At 33.9% G+C, this 19,331-nt stretch overlaps 1 protein-coding gene across 1 annotated transcript in view; it reads left to right on the top strand.

Moving 5' to 3' along the window:
- Window positions 1-6,201, top strand: part of LOC121430340 (phospholipid-transporting ATPase IF-like) — a 72,740-nt gene extending 66,539 nt beyond the window's left edge. The window contains exons 31-32 of the mRNA XM_041627619.1: window positions 1,250-1,320; window positions 5,947-6,201. Coding sequence (XP_041483553.1) covers window positions 1,250-1,320; window positions 5,947-6,060 — 185 coding nt within the window. The 3' untranslated portion in view covers window positions 6,061-6,201. The remainder of the gene's footprint in view (window positions 1-1,249; window positions 1,321-5,946) is intronic.
- The last annotated feature ends 13,130 nt before the right edge of the window (window positions 6,202-19,331 follow it).

Genomic DNA, 19,331 nt, shown 5'->3' with positions numbered 1-19,331 from the left:
GCCAGACCATCTTTGCCATAATTCTTAAATATAGCTTTTTTCTGACCTTTCTCTCCAAATTTGGTTATAATTTAGCCTACCGATGAATTACATTTTTAGCTGCAGGTTTGCTATATATTCAGTTTTACATCATTTGGATAACACAAGTTTGATTTAATCCAGATTACTTCTAACCTCTTGAAATGCATGCTGTATGTATGTTTTGTGAAAATATTTTCCTTGTGGAGTTTACATGATGCATAGAGCTGTTAATAGCTCTATGCATCATGTATATGTACAATATCACATGAATGATGTGTAAAATTCTGAAAGACTACAAGTTCAATTTATCAGATAGCAAATGAGATATGTTTTTTTCAGTTGTGTAATATGAATAGTAATATTAGATATGAAATTGGTATATGCAATGCTGTTTGCATTACTTTTCAAATTGGGATGTACTTCATTACCGTTTCACCACAGAAAGATTGCAAAAGAAACACAATCCCCAAATAATTGATTTAAATAGCTCTCCTCTTTATCTCTTTCACAAAATATGCATTTAAAGTCATAAATGTCTGTACAGTTAATTAAATCAAGTTTTCGGTTTCATATTATATGTAATTCAATTTATCTTAATTTTTTATTTGTTTCACTGTTGTGAATTAAAGTTACATTTTTACAGTGTTTTTTTAATTTAATAAAAAGAAAGAAGGAAAAAAAAGATATGAAGGTAAACATTGTGTGCCTGCATACAAATTTTCTGCAAATTTGATCGCCACCTTTCCACCATTTACATAATCATTTTAGTCCACTTAGTTCATTCCAGGCTCGTTAGATGGTGGTGGAAAATAACATATTACAGATTGATAGAATAAGTCATAAATAACCCTTTCATGCTTTGTGTTGCAGTCCTATCAACTATTACAACTTACTCAATATCGATCAAAGCTATCATAATATTTTATGACTTATACCTTGGTCACATTTGCTCGATGGCGGCCATACGGTGAGTCGAAAACAACCGTTTTACAATTTTATAGGTGGTTTGAATTGAAATTGATAAAACGGCTGTTTTCGACTCACCGTACGGCCGCCATAGAGCAAATGTGACCAAGGTATTACATTTGGTTGGTTTCGAGTCGGTTTTGTTGGTTTAATTGCAGCACTAGAATGTTACTTGCACGAATTTCTATATTCTTCATTCTCATTTTATTTTGCTTACATTTTTTTGTATGTTTGTGTGTTTGTCCATCTTTCATCTTAACAGAGACCATCTCAAATACTCCAGAAACGCAGCAACAGCACACAACCTCTTCTGCTAACTTGATCTGGCAAGAGGTATGTAGTCCCATGCATACATATTCATGGTGGAGGTTTCGCACAGGCTTTTAATGACTTAAAGTTTCATTTGGGAATCTGTTACAGTAGTGTTTTATCAAGCCTTTTTAAGTCACAGCTTTACAAATAACTAAATTGACCTTTCTTGGGAACTTCATGTAAATCGATGCCCATGAAAATGGGAAAATATATGCTATTTACCACAAGAAAGGATTACTAGTCATGCATAAAGTCTTGTGTTACATGTACTTCCGAACAGCTTCTTACCCCCCCCCCCCCATTACTGTCACATGTATGCCCTTGCTGTAAAGCTAGTTAACAACATTTGTTGAGTCATAAACTCATTCACAATTGCATGTTTGTTTTTATCTACAGTCCATAGTACTTGGTTTTGTGTAATGAATTTTCTTCAAGTGTTTCATATCTTATGCTGATTAGAATGAAATTTTATCTTAAGAGCCTCATGAAAGATGATTATCTGATGGTCTTCTAATTCTCAGACCTTATTTGTGAAGATTTTATACACACAAACTGGTAACAATAATTCATCAATCCTCTCTAAATTTCTTACATTGAAATAGATTGCAGTCACGGCCCAATCCCAAGTTGGATTGAAGTTTTCAATCTGATACATTTAAATTTCAATCCTATCCGATTGAAACTTTTACTCCAATTTTGGATTGGTCCCTAACCACAAATCTATTAGATTGACTTTCAATATGGATTTTAGAGAGGTATGATTGCAATAGATTTCTCTATCCAAAGTCACCTCTTTAAAATATTGTTTGCATATTACCTTTTGCACATGTATGAATGAGTGTGGAATCAATATTTTCATCATAAATGCCTCAGTATTTAAAAATTAGACCTTGAAAGTTATAAAACAAACATGAATACCATGCATAAATTGAAAGATGTAAATTGATAATCCAGAAGAACTTAAAGTAATTCTGCAATATATTTGTGTAATCCTATAAAGAGTAATCTTTCAAACTGCTTGAAGATTACTCTTAACATTTTTTTTATTTAAGAAAGAAAATGGTGTAGCAATCCATTATTTTGATATAAATATGAATTTGCCAGTATGTTTTTCTTCAACATATTAGTATCATAAACTTCATCTTTTTTTTTTTAGATAATAATGTTAATGTAAATGTAGGAATTGGAATAAAACTAGTAAGCTGTAATGTACATTTCTCAGAAAACTGTCTTGTCATTGGTGATAAGTATGATTTTAAATATTTTTTATGTTGTCTTTCAAATGCCAATCATTTGTATATATCATGCCTGAAATACATGTAGCTCATGGTGTGTTTATATGTGTCATGAAATATATTACATTGAATGTCTTAATGGTCATCAATGTAACATTCATCCATGCAAAATCATTTCAAACATGCAACCTACCACTGGACACTCTGTTCTTACTCTTAACCCGTTCGAGACTGAAGTATTTAGCTATAATGCATGTTATTTGTAGATATTAGCCCACCTATGTGAGGCTCAGTCTTCAAAGGGTTAACATGCGGCTATGACCAAGTGGCATCCCCATAAATGTATGTAAATACCATACAGCTACAGTTCGTCTGACATGTCAAGATATTACTATTTTCAGTTAGCTAAACAATCCTGTATCTTCAGCTTTATTGCAACACTGCAATTTTTTTTTCCTTCTCTCACTTATTTTTTGCCATCTTTTTTATTTACATTACATTTACATTCATGTAATTGAAGTGAAGCCAATTCATAGCATTAGCTTGACAATACATTTTGGTTCTGATTTTTGCTGTGAAAAATGAAAAAGAGGAAAATGTTCACCATTATACTGCGATTTTAACAGTTCCTGCTTTGATGGGTTGGCACCAGAATACCCCTAGTGATTTATTTCTATTCATTGGATCCACAAAGAAACGCCTTCATGCAGTGCTTTAATGTATAGATAGCACTTTTTGCTTCAGACTTTTGCTGTGAAAAGCGTTTTCCATGCATTGGATCCACAAAGAAACGCCTGTAGCATGTGAATGCATAGATAGCACTATTTGCTTCTGACTTATGCTGTGAAAAATGAGGGGGAAAAAAGGAAAATGTATGCCTTTGTACTTAAATTTTTACAGTTTCTTCTTTGATGTGTTGGTACTGGAATACCCCTAGCGTTTTCCATTCATTGGATCCACAAATAAACGCCTTTATGCAGTATGTGAATGCATAGATAGCTCTTTTTGCTTCTAACTCTTGCTGTGAAAAATTACAGTTTCTTCTTTGATGTGTTGGTACCAGAATACCCCTAGCAGTTTTCATGCATTGCATCACCACAAAGGGACGTCTGTACGCCAAATGCATAGATTTAAAAAAAAATCAAAATATTTTTTGCATTAACCTGCAAAATCAATATGTGGTGCTTAATAAGGACCTTCTTGCATCATGTGCTCTTTTATCATGAAGAGAACGTATTGGAAACTCTCATTCCCGGTAAACACAAAGCTGTATAGTCTCGTCTGCAGGCACAGATTCGTATTTGACATTTCAACCAATAATAGGTCTAGAGTGAAGAATAGACTCCCAAGACAATAGTGAAGATTTAGAAGAAAAAAAAAAGAAAAAATAGGAGGGAAAAAGAAAACAAAAGTAAAAAGATAACAAGAAAAGAAATGAAAAGAAAACAGGAAAGTTGAAAGAAAAGAAAAATAAGAAAAGAATAGGGGAAAAAAGAAAAAGTAAAAGAAAAGGAAGGGGAAAAAAGAAAAAAGAGAAAAAAAGAGAGAGAAGAAAGTAAAAGGAATGGAAAAGAAAAAAAACAACATAATAATGAGCTATTGAAATGAACAAAAACTGTGGCAAAAATAGTCAATCCTGACTGGTTGCCAACCAAGGAAAGAAAAAAACACTGCTCACTGCTTCAGACTCTGCATTATGCACTATGAGAATTGCGAAAAGCCAAGGGTCTGTGCCTGCAGACTAGGTTTAGACATCCATCATGGGACTTATTTTTCAGGATTGATCATGTACACAATAATCAGTGCAGTGAATCATAGAAATCACTTACTAGGCAGTGTGTTACAGGGTCCTTATTCCACACAACTTTTGAGGTAGCTACTGTACTTCCATGTCTTTCTCTGATCCTGCTGAAGAGTTTATATTTGAATAGAAATTAGCTTTGTGATCATGGATAACCTCCATGGAAACTGTCATCTGATTCGTCATTTAGCAAGGCTATGGATCTTTCATATGATTGGTTATAGAGCAAAGTTATCATGATGTGGTAGTTTGTGTTAAAGGCGCTGAAAGGCAGCTCGAGCTAAAGCCGGGGTAATAATAATAATAACAACGCACCTCGGAATAGAATATTTCTAGACAGATGGCGCTATATAAATGCCTATTATTATTAAAGGCAAGCCTGGAGGCCATTTTACTTTATTTTGGAGGGTGATGGTACTTGTTTGGGGTATTTTATCAGTTATGGCCCTCTCAAGTTACAGTGATTTGAAGTCATTGCTTGCTTAAAATGATAGTACAGTACTTAAAATATTCTAGGATTTGTATGATGTAGGAACTTACATTCAGTGTATGTGTATTATGGAATGTATACCTCTTTTTTAAAAACATTTTTATTTTCGATTTCAAAATATTTTTTGCTACCCGCCTCCCACCTCCCCGAGTTCATATATCATCCTCCAGCTGTATATTATTGAGTAAAAAACTATTGAGGTGCCTATTCATGTTACAGAATACATTGATTTTAGACACGGTTTTGAATGATTTCTAGTCTTGATAATGATTTGAAAATATGTATCTTATTGCTAAAAACACATACCTTTGTCAAATATGTAACCATGGAAAATGACAAGACTCTAGGTGTGTGTGTGTGAGAGGCAGAGGGTTTTGATCTTTGGTACCTAAATAAACAAAAGGAAACTGGCAAATGATGTCTTAAGATGACTATTCCTCTTTGAAACGAAGATGAATTAAGACTCACTCTTCTTATATTTCTTCACTTGAACACATCTTTGATAATATTTGGAACTGCACCTTAAAACACATGAATAATCGATACATGTATTATAACTATCAAACAGTGATCATTTTCACTCATTTAAAACATTTTTATTATTTGTTCACAATTTTATTATGATGATTATATTATTGTTTGTTCACAGTAGAGGCTCTGACAGGTCTTTGAACTGGTCTTCCTGGAAGATTTGCCCTCTGTGGAGCTGTACTCTGATCTGTGTTTTTCATACAAGGATCTTATTTATCCTGGGCCCTGTCTTACAAAGAGTTACGATTGATCCAATCAATTGTAACTCTATGGAAATCCATCAGTGTCATAATTTTTTGCAAAGGAAATTTGCAAAATGTCCTTTGTAAACAAAGGAAGTCACACCAAATTGTCAAGAAATCAATGAATTTATGGATATACATTCATATCTAGATTAAAAACAAATTAAACCTGCATTTTATATGTTGACTTTGCTGGCTTTCCATAGTTACAATTGATTTGATCATTCACAACTCTTTGTAAGACCGGGCCCAGATCTATGTCCTGTTGCCATTTGTCCTGTAATGGTGTGTGAAACAATTCACTTATAACCTTTTTCTTTGTCCTTCATTCTCTTCCTATCCCTGCAGTCGTCAAACAAGACAGCGTACCACAATCCTAGCGTGGAAATGGAGGACGGGTTGCCCCTAACGACCTACAAGAGAACGACCAGCTCCCAGAAGGCTAACAGCAACATGGATTAGCAATCAGCATCCCCCACTGAGCGCCATCAGCAACATTGCCTATTGCAAGGCAACAAATCAACCAGGCAGCAGGCTTGGTGAGGGATGATCACTGGCGATGATGAATATAAATACGATGGTGAGAGACCAACTTGCATGCAACATTCGTCACTCGGTAACATCGGCCATATTTTCACCTCGCAATGAATTAACGACCGGCGTGGTAACGGGAGATCGTCAATGGCTGTGGTGGTCAGCAATATTGGATTCACAATCAACATTCCTCAACGACAACATCTGCAATATCATTCATCAAGATGCAACACATTGGCATTGCAACAAGCGTGGTAAGGGATGGTTTCTCAGGGTCATTAATGGCTGTAATGATTAAGAACATATTGCGCTTATCTCTTCCTCAATCACACCACCGTGCAGATCTTCTACCAATTTACTGCAGATAAAGAAATCTGTACCATCTTGGAAAAGGCATGTATAATTTCTGTTCGTTCTTTTGTAATTTTGGATTCAGTCTTGGTGGTTTGGCAGCGGTGATGATGTTAGAAATGAACATGAAAAAAATTTATACTGGTAATACCAGTCATGTCGTAATTGGAAGTTGTGAATAAAATTGTGAATACCAACGATTCTTCTTGGTTGTGTGCTGGCTGCTTTAAAAGGATTCTGATTCAAACGAAATGAAGGAAACTCTTTGCATGAGGACTACAAACTACCGACATTGCGCCATTGATGGATATAATGATAATAAGGATGTAAAATTTGCTTTGTGTTTGAACTCTTTTAGTTGTGTGCCGGCACTGAAAATGAAGAGAAATTCATTCGTATAATTTCAGGAGAGTAGAACTACTTACAATGGAGTATTTGAATTTCCTTTGAGAGAACCTTTACATTAAAAAGGGATTTTGCAATTACAACGGAGTTCACTCCAGCAGCTATTTGTGAATTGTGGATAGCTGTTGTCATATATCATTTATATCATCATTTATGGACGTGATGATATTGTATGATTATTGTGTGGTGATTATATTTAGAGCTGCTCTTTGATTATGTCTTTCACATGTAATGCCTTGGATGAAAAATTGAATAAAATGCCTAATGTTTGACCAAAAATCTATCTAATACAAATATGTATGTGATTTTACTGATTTATGATATTTACTGTCAAGAAATGTTTATTATGATCATGTTTTGCCTTCAAATGTCATAGACATGGACAGATACATGTAATTGACCAAAAACATTTCTTTCAAGTTCAGATATATTTTATTTTCAATAAGATTAATTGCCCAGCATTTTGCTATGTACATTATAAGATGTAATAAAATGGAGAAAAAAATTTAACAGGTTATTTATGACTCTGAAGATGTTTTTATACAGCTGTTTGTAGTATGGTAAGCTAATTTGTCTGGCTCCTCAAAAACCACTGAAACGTTTCCTAAAATTAATTTTCATTCCAGGACTGAATGAGAGAGCGGATTCTCAGATTTAAATGGGTGAATCAATCTATGGCTTTTGATTGTCATAATCCACTGTAGAATACATAGTCCCATATATAAAGTTTGCTTTTGAGAAAAGAAGACGTCGAGTTTGTAATTCAGGCACTATTCAAGCACTTTAAATTATGCTTCTAGTATACATGTACCTTCATCATTGTATAAATCTCAATTAAAATAACAAATTATCTTGTTTTTGTAGCCGTTCTGTCATCCCATGCTTGTACTTCTTAGTTATCAAAATTCATCAAGGACATAAAAAGAACGGCACCCCAATGTCCAGTCCTACAGAAACAGCTCCATGGAACACCCTCAGTGTTTAATTCTAAAATACACCAATCTATTATTGCATCAGATTTAATTGTGCTAGAATTACAAGCACATGTGGACTGTTGCATATCGTGTCGATCAGAATGTTGGACACTAATATAATTTCAGTATTTTTCTTACTTTTACCCTTGGATCTTTAATCTTTGCCAATTTGTCTTAATATTTCTAAATCTATGCTACTCAGTGCTAACTGTATTCAGTTTCATATTAGATTAATAATAAATGATAAAGATAGTTACATGTACCTATGCTATTTAATTAGTACATGTATCACTTTTGCATATTTTGTTATTTTTGAATGAGTTAAAAGCAAAATGGCAAAACCCCTGGTTTTATAGGATATGGATTTACCCATTGAGGGATGAATCATGAATATCATCCATATAATGCATGCATTTTTTGGTATTTTTATGATTTTTTTTTTTTTTAGGGGGGGTGGGGGGGAGCACATTCGCATTAACGACTTGATTGTGATGTAGAAATTACCCCTACATGCAAAGTGTAATGATATATTGAAGTTCATTATTTTCAATGTCCTAATGACATCCTGTATCAAATTTTCTTTTGATGCCTTCCCAGACAATAAAAAGGAAAATATAGCAGTTTGTGTCTTTGAATTGTTTAACCTACATAAATGTTCATATGTGTTGGACCACTGATGCCTCACTTAGATAATTTCTGCCTACATGGACTTTCAATTGATGTGATTTATATATATATATGATTCTTTTTATCTTTTTCACAATGTATGTATCATAATCCTTCTTTCATTTCATGTGTCTTATTAATTTGTCAGCCTATATAGTAAAACAATTCATTGTGTGTGAAAATATCCCACTGTGGAATAATTACAAACTTTTACATCTTCGTCGTTGAACAATTTATGAATCAATTACTTTGTACTTTTTATGATGAATTGTAAGTGTTGTAGTAAATGTATCAGTTACATTCGTTTATTGAACAATTTGTGCAATTTACCTCATTTCTAAATATTTTTTTAATTCTAATTATTCATGTGTATAATTGTATAAATATTTCATTAACGGATCAATCATAATAATAATGTGATGTAGAGTCATCAAAAACCAACCATCAAAACCAACAATAAGTCACTGGGAATGAGTTTCTGCTATTAGCCAATTTATATTTCTGGGGACTAAACTACTCGGTCTCCCAGAAATAGAATTAGGAGAAGAAGCTTATCTGAAAGAGCACTTATTAGCTCTTTGTCTCTCTTCTGTAAATTATTGCAATTTGTTAAATCAAGGAGATACAGGGGTTTCTTAGACACTTTTTTTTCTAGACTGCTCAAAGTTGAAACCCAGCTAGCCGGCTAGCACATTCTGCTCATTCATACATGCTGGAGTAAACCTTCATTTCAAACTTCATTTTCTAATATTCCTTGTAACTCTCACTGAAATTCTTCTTCATTAAATCAAGTACTAGAATGGGTTATTGTTGATCAATTTTGGCAAGCTACAAGTAGATATAATTTTATAGCTTTCAATCTGATTTTTAAAGCTTGATAAAAACCTCGAAATTAATTTCCTGATGACGTATTGTTGGACTGAGGTTGACTTTCACATAGCATGTAGTAAAGTACTCAATTTGAAGCCATTGGGCATGACAACAAATGATTTTCTCCCAGGGGGCCAGTCAAAGATATTGCTGTACACATGCGTGACCAAATTATTTCCAAACACCAACAAGGTTTTCTCTGTGTGCAAAATAACCGCCTATACAAGTTTTTTGCAGGCTTTATTTACACATTTTGGCCCCTTAAACAAGTTGTCGACATCAGAATATGACCCTTAAATAAGTTTTCCTCTTTCCCAGTCCTGTTTCCAGGGTTGTAGCTTACAATCGGGAAGAACATGGACACTTTTTATTTCAGAAACGAGGAGGAAAAAGCTCCCTTGGGAAAAAAAATTGGAAAAAGCATACCTTTAACATCTTTGGCTAGTCTTAAAAAAAAGCTTTTGAAAAAAAAATACCCTAAATATATTTCACCCTGCAATTGACCATTGACCAGTCTTACAAAACCACCTTTTAAAAAAAATATTGGTGTTTTTGATACTTTTAACGAGTGCAAGCGCGGCCCACCTCCAAAACTGAAAAAAAACGCACCTATTTTAACACGTTTTGGGGGTCATGCATGTGTACAGCAATATATTTGACTGGCCCCTTGGGGGATTTTCTCTGTGCTCTTTTTGATATTAAAAAATTAGTGAACACTCTTATACATTCCACCAGCTTGTTTCAAAGTTCTATTTGAATTTTTTGTGTTTGTCTTGTTTATCATTTCATCATAGTATATACACTTACAACAAAATGTCTGTATGAAACCATATAGAATATGATTATTTAGTTTTTAACATTTACATGTATTGTATTAGTTACATGTATTTTAATACCAATCAGTACTTGGATGATTTGCTGCTCAATTAGTTGCAATTAATAGGGTATATTAAAAACAGCTCAAAGAAAGTATTTTCGTTTTTTCTTTTTCATAACTATTAAAAATAATCACTTTAATTTGCACAAGTTCACCTGTGTTGATGTGACAATTGACTTGTAATGATGTGACAGTTTCACATTTATTATTATAATTTCGAATCTTGTTTAACTGTTACCATGGTTACCACACTTACCACATTGTGTTTTTTCCATATCTGTTGCTGTTTGTACATTTACTTCATAATTATACAGAGGATTGATAATAATTTCATGGGAGATGTTTCATATAACTACTTGCAACATTACAAGTAATTTCATGACTGATTGGAACGAGCCTAGTGAGTTGTTCAATCAAATTTGCTTACAAAGTTGAATTTATCTTGACAAAAGACTTTATGGAACTTCCCTTGGGTAATTAAGGAAGTACTTCTATTTGTAAATATACAGTACTGGAATTTACACATTAACAGTATATTTTCAGTTTCGTCATGTGTATTCGGCCATGTTTTTAGTTTGTATTTACTACAAGGGAATTAATGTTACACAGTTATAGCAAAGAATTACATGTAAGTGTAGCATGTACTCACATTCATTTGTCTATTTTAATTTGAAGACACCATAGCAGAGAATACCAAATATTTGAGATGTAATGAGTGCCTACTTGTTTATGTCACACCTTGTCAATATTTTGTGAATATAATTCTACATTCCACCTATGTTTTGTGATTATTACAGAGTACTTTTGATAGATATATAGATATTTTTTTCCAAACAAATAAATTGGTCATGTATTATATGTAGGTATGATATTCAATGATGACATATGTCCAGTTGCATAACAGTTGTTATAATCTAAACTTTGCTATCCGCTTGATGGTAAATTCCATGGAATCCTCGATGGTGATTGGTTGATGAGCATTGTTACCATGGTAGTTTTCACTGAGTGGCAAAGTATTGTAGGCCACAATAGGCCACAGGGATCGTTTTCATGAGTTTTATAAGATTTAATGAGTTGAACATCAAACGATTGTCTGTCTTTGTGTTTAAGTACTGTAGCTCAAAATGGTATTGTTTCAAGAGCAAACAAGCTGCAACAGGCATTTATTTATACATATACCCCACTTTCCATAAATATTTTCCCATTTAAACAATTATTCATAACACAATTAATGACGTGTAAAGAAGGGAGTTGACTTAATGGTTCATGGTATAAGATCTTTCATCATTTGCATTTCATTAAAAGACGTTGAAAGATGGGAGTTGCTGCTACCCTGTTTGGTGTTCAACGATTCAAGGGATAGAGCCTTGTCGATCTGGCGATGCACAGCGGCTGCCGGGCCCACGATCAATTGGGCAAAGCAAATTTTTGCAGTATTTCATTTCATGTCTAATGAAAAGATATGGATTTACATATTATTTTGATACCAAAATTTATCCAGCCACTGAATGATTCAGAACAACATGGCGCAACAATAAAGAAAGTTTGTTTACCAAAAATCAACGATTCATGTATAAATGGGACAAAAAGAACGTGTATGGCAAGTGAACGTACTGTAGGTCATGCCCTTCACCAAAACAGAATTTGATATAATTTATTTCTACAGAAAGCAATAAAAAATCCCATTCATGGGATGGTTTCGCAACTTCGCATATCAAGTTTGGCAAATCACAAAGATATACTGTTGCCAATGAGTTGTTGGCATTGCCAATGTGCTACTTCTGCAGATATTCACAAAATCAACATTAAATTTTTCACAAGTGTTCAGATAGACAAATGCTCAATTTGTGTTCATTTGGACACATTTATCAAATAATATGAATAATCTAAATGAAATTTAGTTTTTAAAAAGGAAAATATTGAAATAGTTGAGAGTTTAAACGATTTTACTGCAATATAATTGGGTAAGAAATGATTTATAGTTGTTTTATATTATATAAATAGTGTACAATCTGTTGTACAATATACTGGATTATATTATGTACGACAAATATAAAATTATCCCGAGTGCAGGTTTATTTCACCGAGGCCGAAGGCCGAGGTGAAATAGGCTTGCACGAGGGATAATTTTATATTTGGAGTTCATATAGTCCAGTAATATTGTATGATAGAACGTTCACTATTTATTATAGTAAATAGATCCCTCAATCTAAGCCCCCCATCATGGATTTTGCCATCCAAAAATCGAAAGTTATATTGTACATATGTACAATATAACTTTTTGAAGGGAGGTCACGTGATACAAATCCAGCCAATCACAGCTCGTATTTTACTACCACTATTTACTATTATTAGATATATGTGAGAGAGAAATGATCTGTATCTTGTGATCTGAAAATGTAAATGTTAGAGATTTGTTTGATGAAATCAGATTATGCAATGTACATTTTATGATGAAAGAGAAAATTATGGAATAAATTTATTTCTTAGATTATACAACTCCTTGTGTGATGTGGTTTCTCTTTAGTATTAGATTTCAAGATCCTACATGTACTAGTACATGTATGTGTTTTGAATCATGTGAGAAGCTGTTCAGTGTCACTTCGAGTGAAAAGTGGACAGCATCCGTGAGAAACGTCCTAAATGACCACCCTGAACGAGGGGTAAATTGCTAATTCGTCCACTGCCAACTCGTCCACTCACCACATGTTCTGATTTCATTTAGTCTAATGCCATTCAGTCCATCAACATCCAACAACCATTTGGTCCAATCATCACTTTGTCTAATCACCAATTCTTCTATGACCATTTCGTCTTATAACCAGTTGGTCTAATATTCGTTTTGTTTTCGTTTTCATTTAGTGTTGCCCAATTAACATTTGGTCTAATTATACCAAATGGTATATGTACTAAATGGCTATTGGACCAACTGGTTTTTATTAGACGAAATGGCAATTAGACCATGTGGATATTGGATGAACTGAAGGTAATAATAATACAGGTATATTTACCCAGGGAAGCCGCTTCAGTTCTGAAAACTTCTCCCAGCAGGCCCTGCTATTATTATTACCCCGGCTTTAGCTGGGCTGCCTAGGTGCTCAAAGCATTCAAGGAAGGTAAACCCAATGATAGTAGACAAGTTGGCAATAGGACGAATTGACATTGAACCAATTAAAAATAAACCGAACAAGGATTCAGTGGCAGGCTACTAGGACAAGCTAATTTTGCTCAGATGTCCCTGATTTACTCAACGTAAATGGGGATTTCATTACATGTTATTAATCAGAATCTTGATGCATAAATGACGAAACCATGATATTTCCCCCTCATGCTCTGGGCATGCAGTATTCAGGATTTGGGTTTAGGTTCGTGGGTTACGGATTCCATGTAGACTTTGGACTTCGTTATCCGGCTTCTTATAGAGGTGGCATATAACTTAGGATTTTCTGTTCATGGGTGTAGTTATAGAAGGTCCTACAGTTGGTGTAAATATTTGGCATTCTACATTTTCATGATTATTATTATTCTTTTTCAGTTTTTTTTTTTTTTTTTTTTTGGGGGGGGGGGCATTTTTAACACTATTCACATTCTGCAATAAAACAGTCTTTTTCCACGTTCTTTTTTCTTTTAGATGCTGTCCACTCTTGCAAATCTCATATCATTTTTTGGACTATTTAAAATTATTATGTAATAGGATTAACAAACCCATAACAAGCCCTATTTATTTTCCTTTCGGATTAAACAAATCTTCAAAATTATGAACCTTTGGATTAATTCTGATTTTCAAACCATTTTTCATTCTCGGACTTATCAGAGAAACATTTGGAATAATGATCGGATACCGTATTTTCATCATGATGATCATCCGTGATCAGTATAATGATAATGGGCAATTATATAGGGTCATCTATCTAGAAATAATCTATATCGAGGCGCATTGTTATTGACATTACCCCGGCTTAAGCTTGAGCTGCCTTTCAGCGCTCAGTGCATTCAAGGAATTAATACTGCGGAGTAACCTTCACCTCATCTGGCTTGAGTGCAGCACAATGTGGATAAATTTCTTGCTGATGGAAATTACTCCAAGGCTGGAATTCGAACCAACAAACCTCTGTTGCAAAGTTAGAAGACTAATCCACTGGGCCACAACGCTGCAGTAACATCATCACCACCACCACCACCACCACTACCAGACAATTGTTGACACCATCATCATCACCACCATCATCTCAATTCATATTTTCACATTCAAAGTATGTACTCAATACAATCATGTACTATCACAATTTCAATTCTGAATGACAATGATGAAAATTTATTCAGCTTAATTAGGTGATAGAACTTATATTCAAAATATAGAATATACAATTTGTTCATTTAAATAGATTACACATGTACTTTAATACTTACATCATTCTGAAATTTTCAAAAACAATTATCAAAAGCAATAGTATAAATTTCAGTAACGAAACAGTAAAATGCTGCTGCTAATGATCTTACAATGTACAATATTGTACCTGATTTTATATTTATATGATTGTGCTTATTATCATTCTTAACAGATACAGGTGTTCATTACGCTACAGATTATTCTATCAAAATTTTTCTCCATCCGAGGGTCTATTGGAATTTGTCTTAGAGAACTGAAATAGTGATAAGTTCGAAGTAGGCCTATTTTTTCAAGGAAATAGTTAAGCATGTGACAAATCCAAAGGCATACCTAAAGCCTGGAGTTTAGTCTCGATTCGCCAAAGTTACATTTACTTAAAATCATTGTCTTTTTTTATCCTATCAGAGCAAATTTGCCAGAGGATCTGTTGTAGAAATCTAACTAATAATGAGACTGAGCACAGAATTGTTTAATGCAATTATCACAACCTGCATACTGCCCCTGTACTGTGAAAATTATTTCATTTTTGTTTAATTTTGATTAATCTAAATATAAATTTAAATGTGCTCTTTGTGTTTGGGTGAAGTGCGCAATATTTCGCCGTTGGGCCAGAACAGAGGTCAGAGTTTGCAATGTTACGCCAATGATGCACCTCATTTCTGATGACAATGAAAATATGATGAAATCATTTTCAGAATGCTGGACCTGGGGGCCATTTTATGAAGGACTTGCAACTGTTGTAACTTTGCCATAATGGCAACTGCCATACCAACAGGGCTCAGCAGCCATTCAAAATCAAGGTTACCATGGTAGTTGCCATAATGGCAAAGTTACAACAGTTGCAACTCCTTTATGAAACGGGCCCCTGGTTTTCATAAATTTTGTTCTCTTTTAGCATCGGAGTCAAATTGTCTGCTGTCACATATTAACAGCCATAATGCTGAAAGATTATTAGGGTTTCATAACAAACTATAACACTGAACACACATTTTGACATTGGTTTTAAATTACAAAAGCTTTTTTTCATAGCTTTACTTATTCAGTCTTGCAATGATCATTTCATTGATATTACGAATAGCCTATTACATATTTGAGTTTATCCCTTTTGTACATGTAATCAAGTTCCGAGGAGAAATCAGGGATAGCAAGTGTGTCAAAACATTTAGGATTAAGCTAAAAACAACTCCTTTAATCAATGTTTTTTTTTAAATTTGTTATTTTGTTTGCTCTCCCGTTCACTTGAGCACCTTGAGCTCCTCTAACGAGATAGATATGGCGCCCAATAAATTGCATTTTTTACTAGTATTTCATTGCATGGAGAGTTTTGCGGTAACACCATGTTGATTAGTCTGTTGGTGTATCTTTCTGATAGCAGCTCTGAAAACTCCTGATGAAGAGCAAGGCTTATGTGCTCGAAACATTGAGAATCACAGTTCTTTTCAGAGCTACTGTCCGAAAGATAAACCAACGGTTCTTTTTGGGACTACATGTAACCTACATGATATTGCTGCAAAACTCTCCATGCAGTCTTATCACCATGCAAACCTTCAAAGCTCATTTTATTATAGAAAGATTCAAGGATAAAATGCAAGTAATAATTGCACTGTATGCATGGGCTGAGTATCACCTGATACCTCTCAAAATTAATAAACTTTGTTGATTATGTAATATCAACACCTCTACATAATATATCAACATGTATAAACATCTTCTGCAGAATACAGGGATAGTTTGAACAATGAACATACTATTTTGATACATACTTTTAGGCATTTGAGGATATTAATGTCTCCAAAAACATATTGCATTGCATGTGTACATGTAGCTGTGGAATAAATACATACAAGACAAAAATATCGCATGTAAAATTTTAATAATATAAATGTTATGGGAATAAACAGAGTTGCTTTATTTTGAATTTGTGATCAAAATGAGTGAATAACACCTTGCTTCTAGAGCTAAATTTCTTGTCAAACTAAAAGTATATTTGCTGCAAATTGAATTATAAATTGTTATGTTTTTTTTTAAATGTTTTCCGTGCTCTTTATTCCATGCTTAATGGTGAAAAAACTGCAATTATAAATGCTCATTCATCAGCATTTTTTAGGTTGAAAATATGTCAAGATTTCAGAATAATAGTTTTTAGACCACTGAAGCATGAGACTTGATCCAAGTCAGCAGAATGATTATGTAGTGAGAAAATAATGTGGATATCTTGGCTACAGATAATTATATATACATGGACATCAAAGATTTAAACTTTTCTCTATAGAGTATGAGCCATATGTAATTGCAAAATCAGAAAATAACGCCAGGTTAACATACAAAAGCAAACACAAGTTGTAATGCATTTCAGACTGAAAATTGTATAAAAGTAAAAAGGATGAAAAGAAAAATAACGTCTGAGTCCAGTCGTGATAAAATTTTTAAAAGCCTGTTAAAATAAATTAACATCAAAGTACCTGTGAATTTTTTGTTTTGTTTTGGATTGGTGCAAAGAGTGAAAGGAAAAACCAACAAGCAAACATATCTGGGCAATTTCTAATCTCTCAGGATATCCAGTCCACAATTTTCTAAAATCTAACCTCAATCCATTAAGCTTTAAAGCCATTATAATTTGAGAGCATTAAAACTTTTGTATGAACCAGAAAACAGATTAACCTTTAAAGGTTAATCCACCAAATTAGGGGTCTGATGTACAGTACATAGTAAGGAATTGTCCATCGAAAAATCTGTATGTTCATGTAAATGTAAAAAAGCAGTGATAAATAAAAACAAACTAAATACAGGTCCGTTGTCGACATAATACCTCAGTTGACAACCTTCAGAGTAAAACATTGAAATAAACCTAAAATCTTTTTGACTGAAGATGTATTATAAATATAAAATATCATAGCACCCTTGTGATTCCCCTGTAGTTTTCCAGGGGTCTGTTTCATAAAACTTCTTATAACAGATTTACAATAACGGTTAAAAGCCACTGAAATCCTTCAATCTAATTGGCTGATAGTGAATTTGTTATAGAAATTGTACATTTGTTATTATAACAAATTTAAAATTCCTATAACAAATGCTTCATAAAGAGTTACAAATATGGTAACTATGCCAATATGGTACACACTATCACGGTACGAGGGCTCATCAGCCAATCGCATCCAAGGTTTCCAGGGTAGTTACCGCCTTTACGAAACAGGTCCCAAAGGTAATGGAACTATTGCCACTGTTAAAAATACTCCTCATATAATTCTCATAAGGGATTTGGATGTTTAAGAATCTTGGTCGGGGCAGTGTGATGGTTTCATATTCCTTTTCTATGAAATGAATAATATTCTAATACAATGATGGCAAATACAAATAACATTGTAAATTTGGTAACCCAGGAGACAAGGTCAGACATTTTAACCACTCACATTTTCTGATAATTCATTGAAGTTTCTAAACCTCAAAATTGTCTTGTTCTGATTAACAAAGCTTAAAATTAATTACAGTGCTGATTTTAATGAATGATAGCATCTGCCATTGTGAGTGATCAACTGCACAAATCAACTGTCTTTGGGGGCATCGAGCCGCATGGTCCAATCTTACCCAAAAACCATGTCTTAAAGACAGTTACAATTGATCCAAAATTGATTTATAAGTCTCTAATGAATCATAATTTATGAGGAGCATTTCATGAAAATTTTTCTCACCAAGTTTCACTGATTAATTTACCCTCAGCTGATCAGGTTACACCTGTCGGTGAAAATCACCAACTAAACTTGTGAAATGCTCCCCAGGACTTGTCTAACTGAAACAACATGGTTTTGGATACACACCAAGAAGAATAAAGGAAAGAAATCTGTTTCACATTTGATCTAAGTTAAGTACAACGATGTTCCTGCAATTATGTGAGCAATTCTTTCCTATGATCACGGTGTAGGATGTTGTGTGTGATCTCCCAGGTAGCACCAAACCAAACACCAAACAGTGCACAGCATATTCGCGTTCACAGAGTACACTGTCGATGTCATTTGGATCATCTTGTCAAAAGAATTTCTTGCAAGCCTTATACCGACACGGCTGAGAGGCATTCTACAGCCAAAAATGTTTTTTAGAAGTTCCTTTTGAAAGAGATAAGCTTACAAAATGCACAAGTGACGGCTTTGATGTGGAAGCTGAAAATGTTCCTCAATGTCCTCCTTTCATTCTTCCATCCATAGCTACATGTACTAAGCTCTGAAAGGCAAACTGCCGCAAGGATATCTCTCTTGATGCAAGTCCGTCAGTATGCTTACACGAATCAAACAGCTGAATCACATGTGATAATACGTCCATTAATGCAAGGTTCTGGATAGGCAAACTGCCACAGGGATATCTCTCTTGATGTAAGTCTGTCAGTATGCCAACATGTTTCCAACAGCTGAATGAAGTGTTACTCCAGCCATTGATGCAAGGTTCTGGAAGGCGAACTGCCGCAGGGATGCCTCTTATCAACTGAAAGCAATCACTTCTTGACCACTTACAAAAATTTCCCATTCCTTTGGCTTCAAACTGAGCTATGAAAAGCACTCTTTTGTCTTTCATGTTCAAATATATGCAGACCAGATTACATCCCTAGTTTGGCATATAGTAAAATGAAGTCTACTTTGGTCACTGAGAAATGAAGAAATGGTTTTTCAGGATGAAA

This window comes from Lytechinus variegatus, chromosome 16 (genome assembly GCF_018143015.1).
Source record: "Lytechinus variegatus isolate NC3 chromosome 16, Lvar_3.0, whole genome shotgun sequence".
Classification (NCBI taxonomy): domain Eukaryota; kingdom Metazoa; phylum Echinodermata; class Echinoidea; order Temnopleuroida; family Toxopneustidae; genus Lytechinus; species Lytechinus variegatus.
This window is presented reverse-complemented; position numbering and strand designations above follow the sequence as displayed.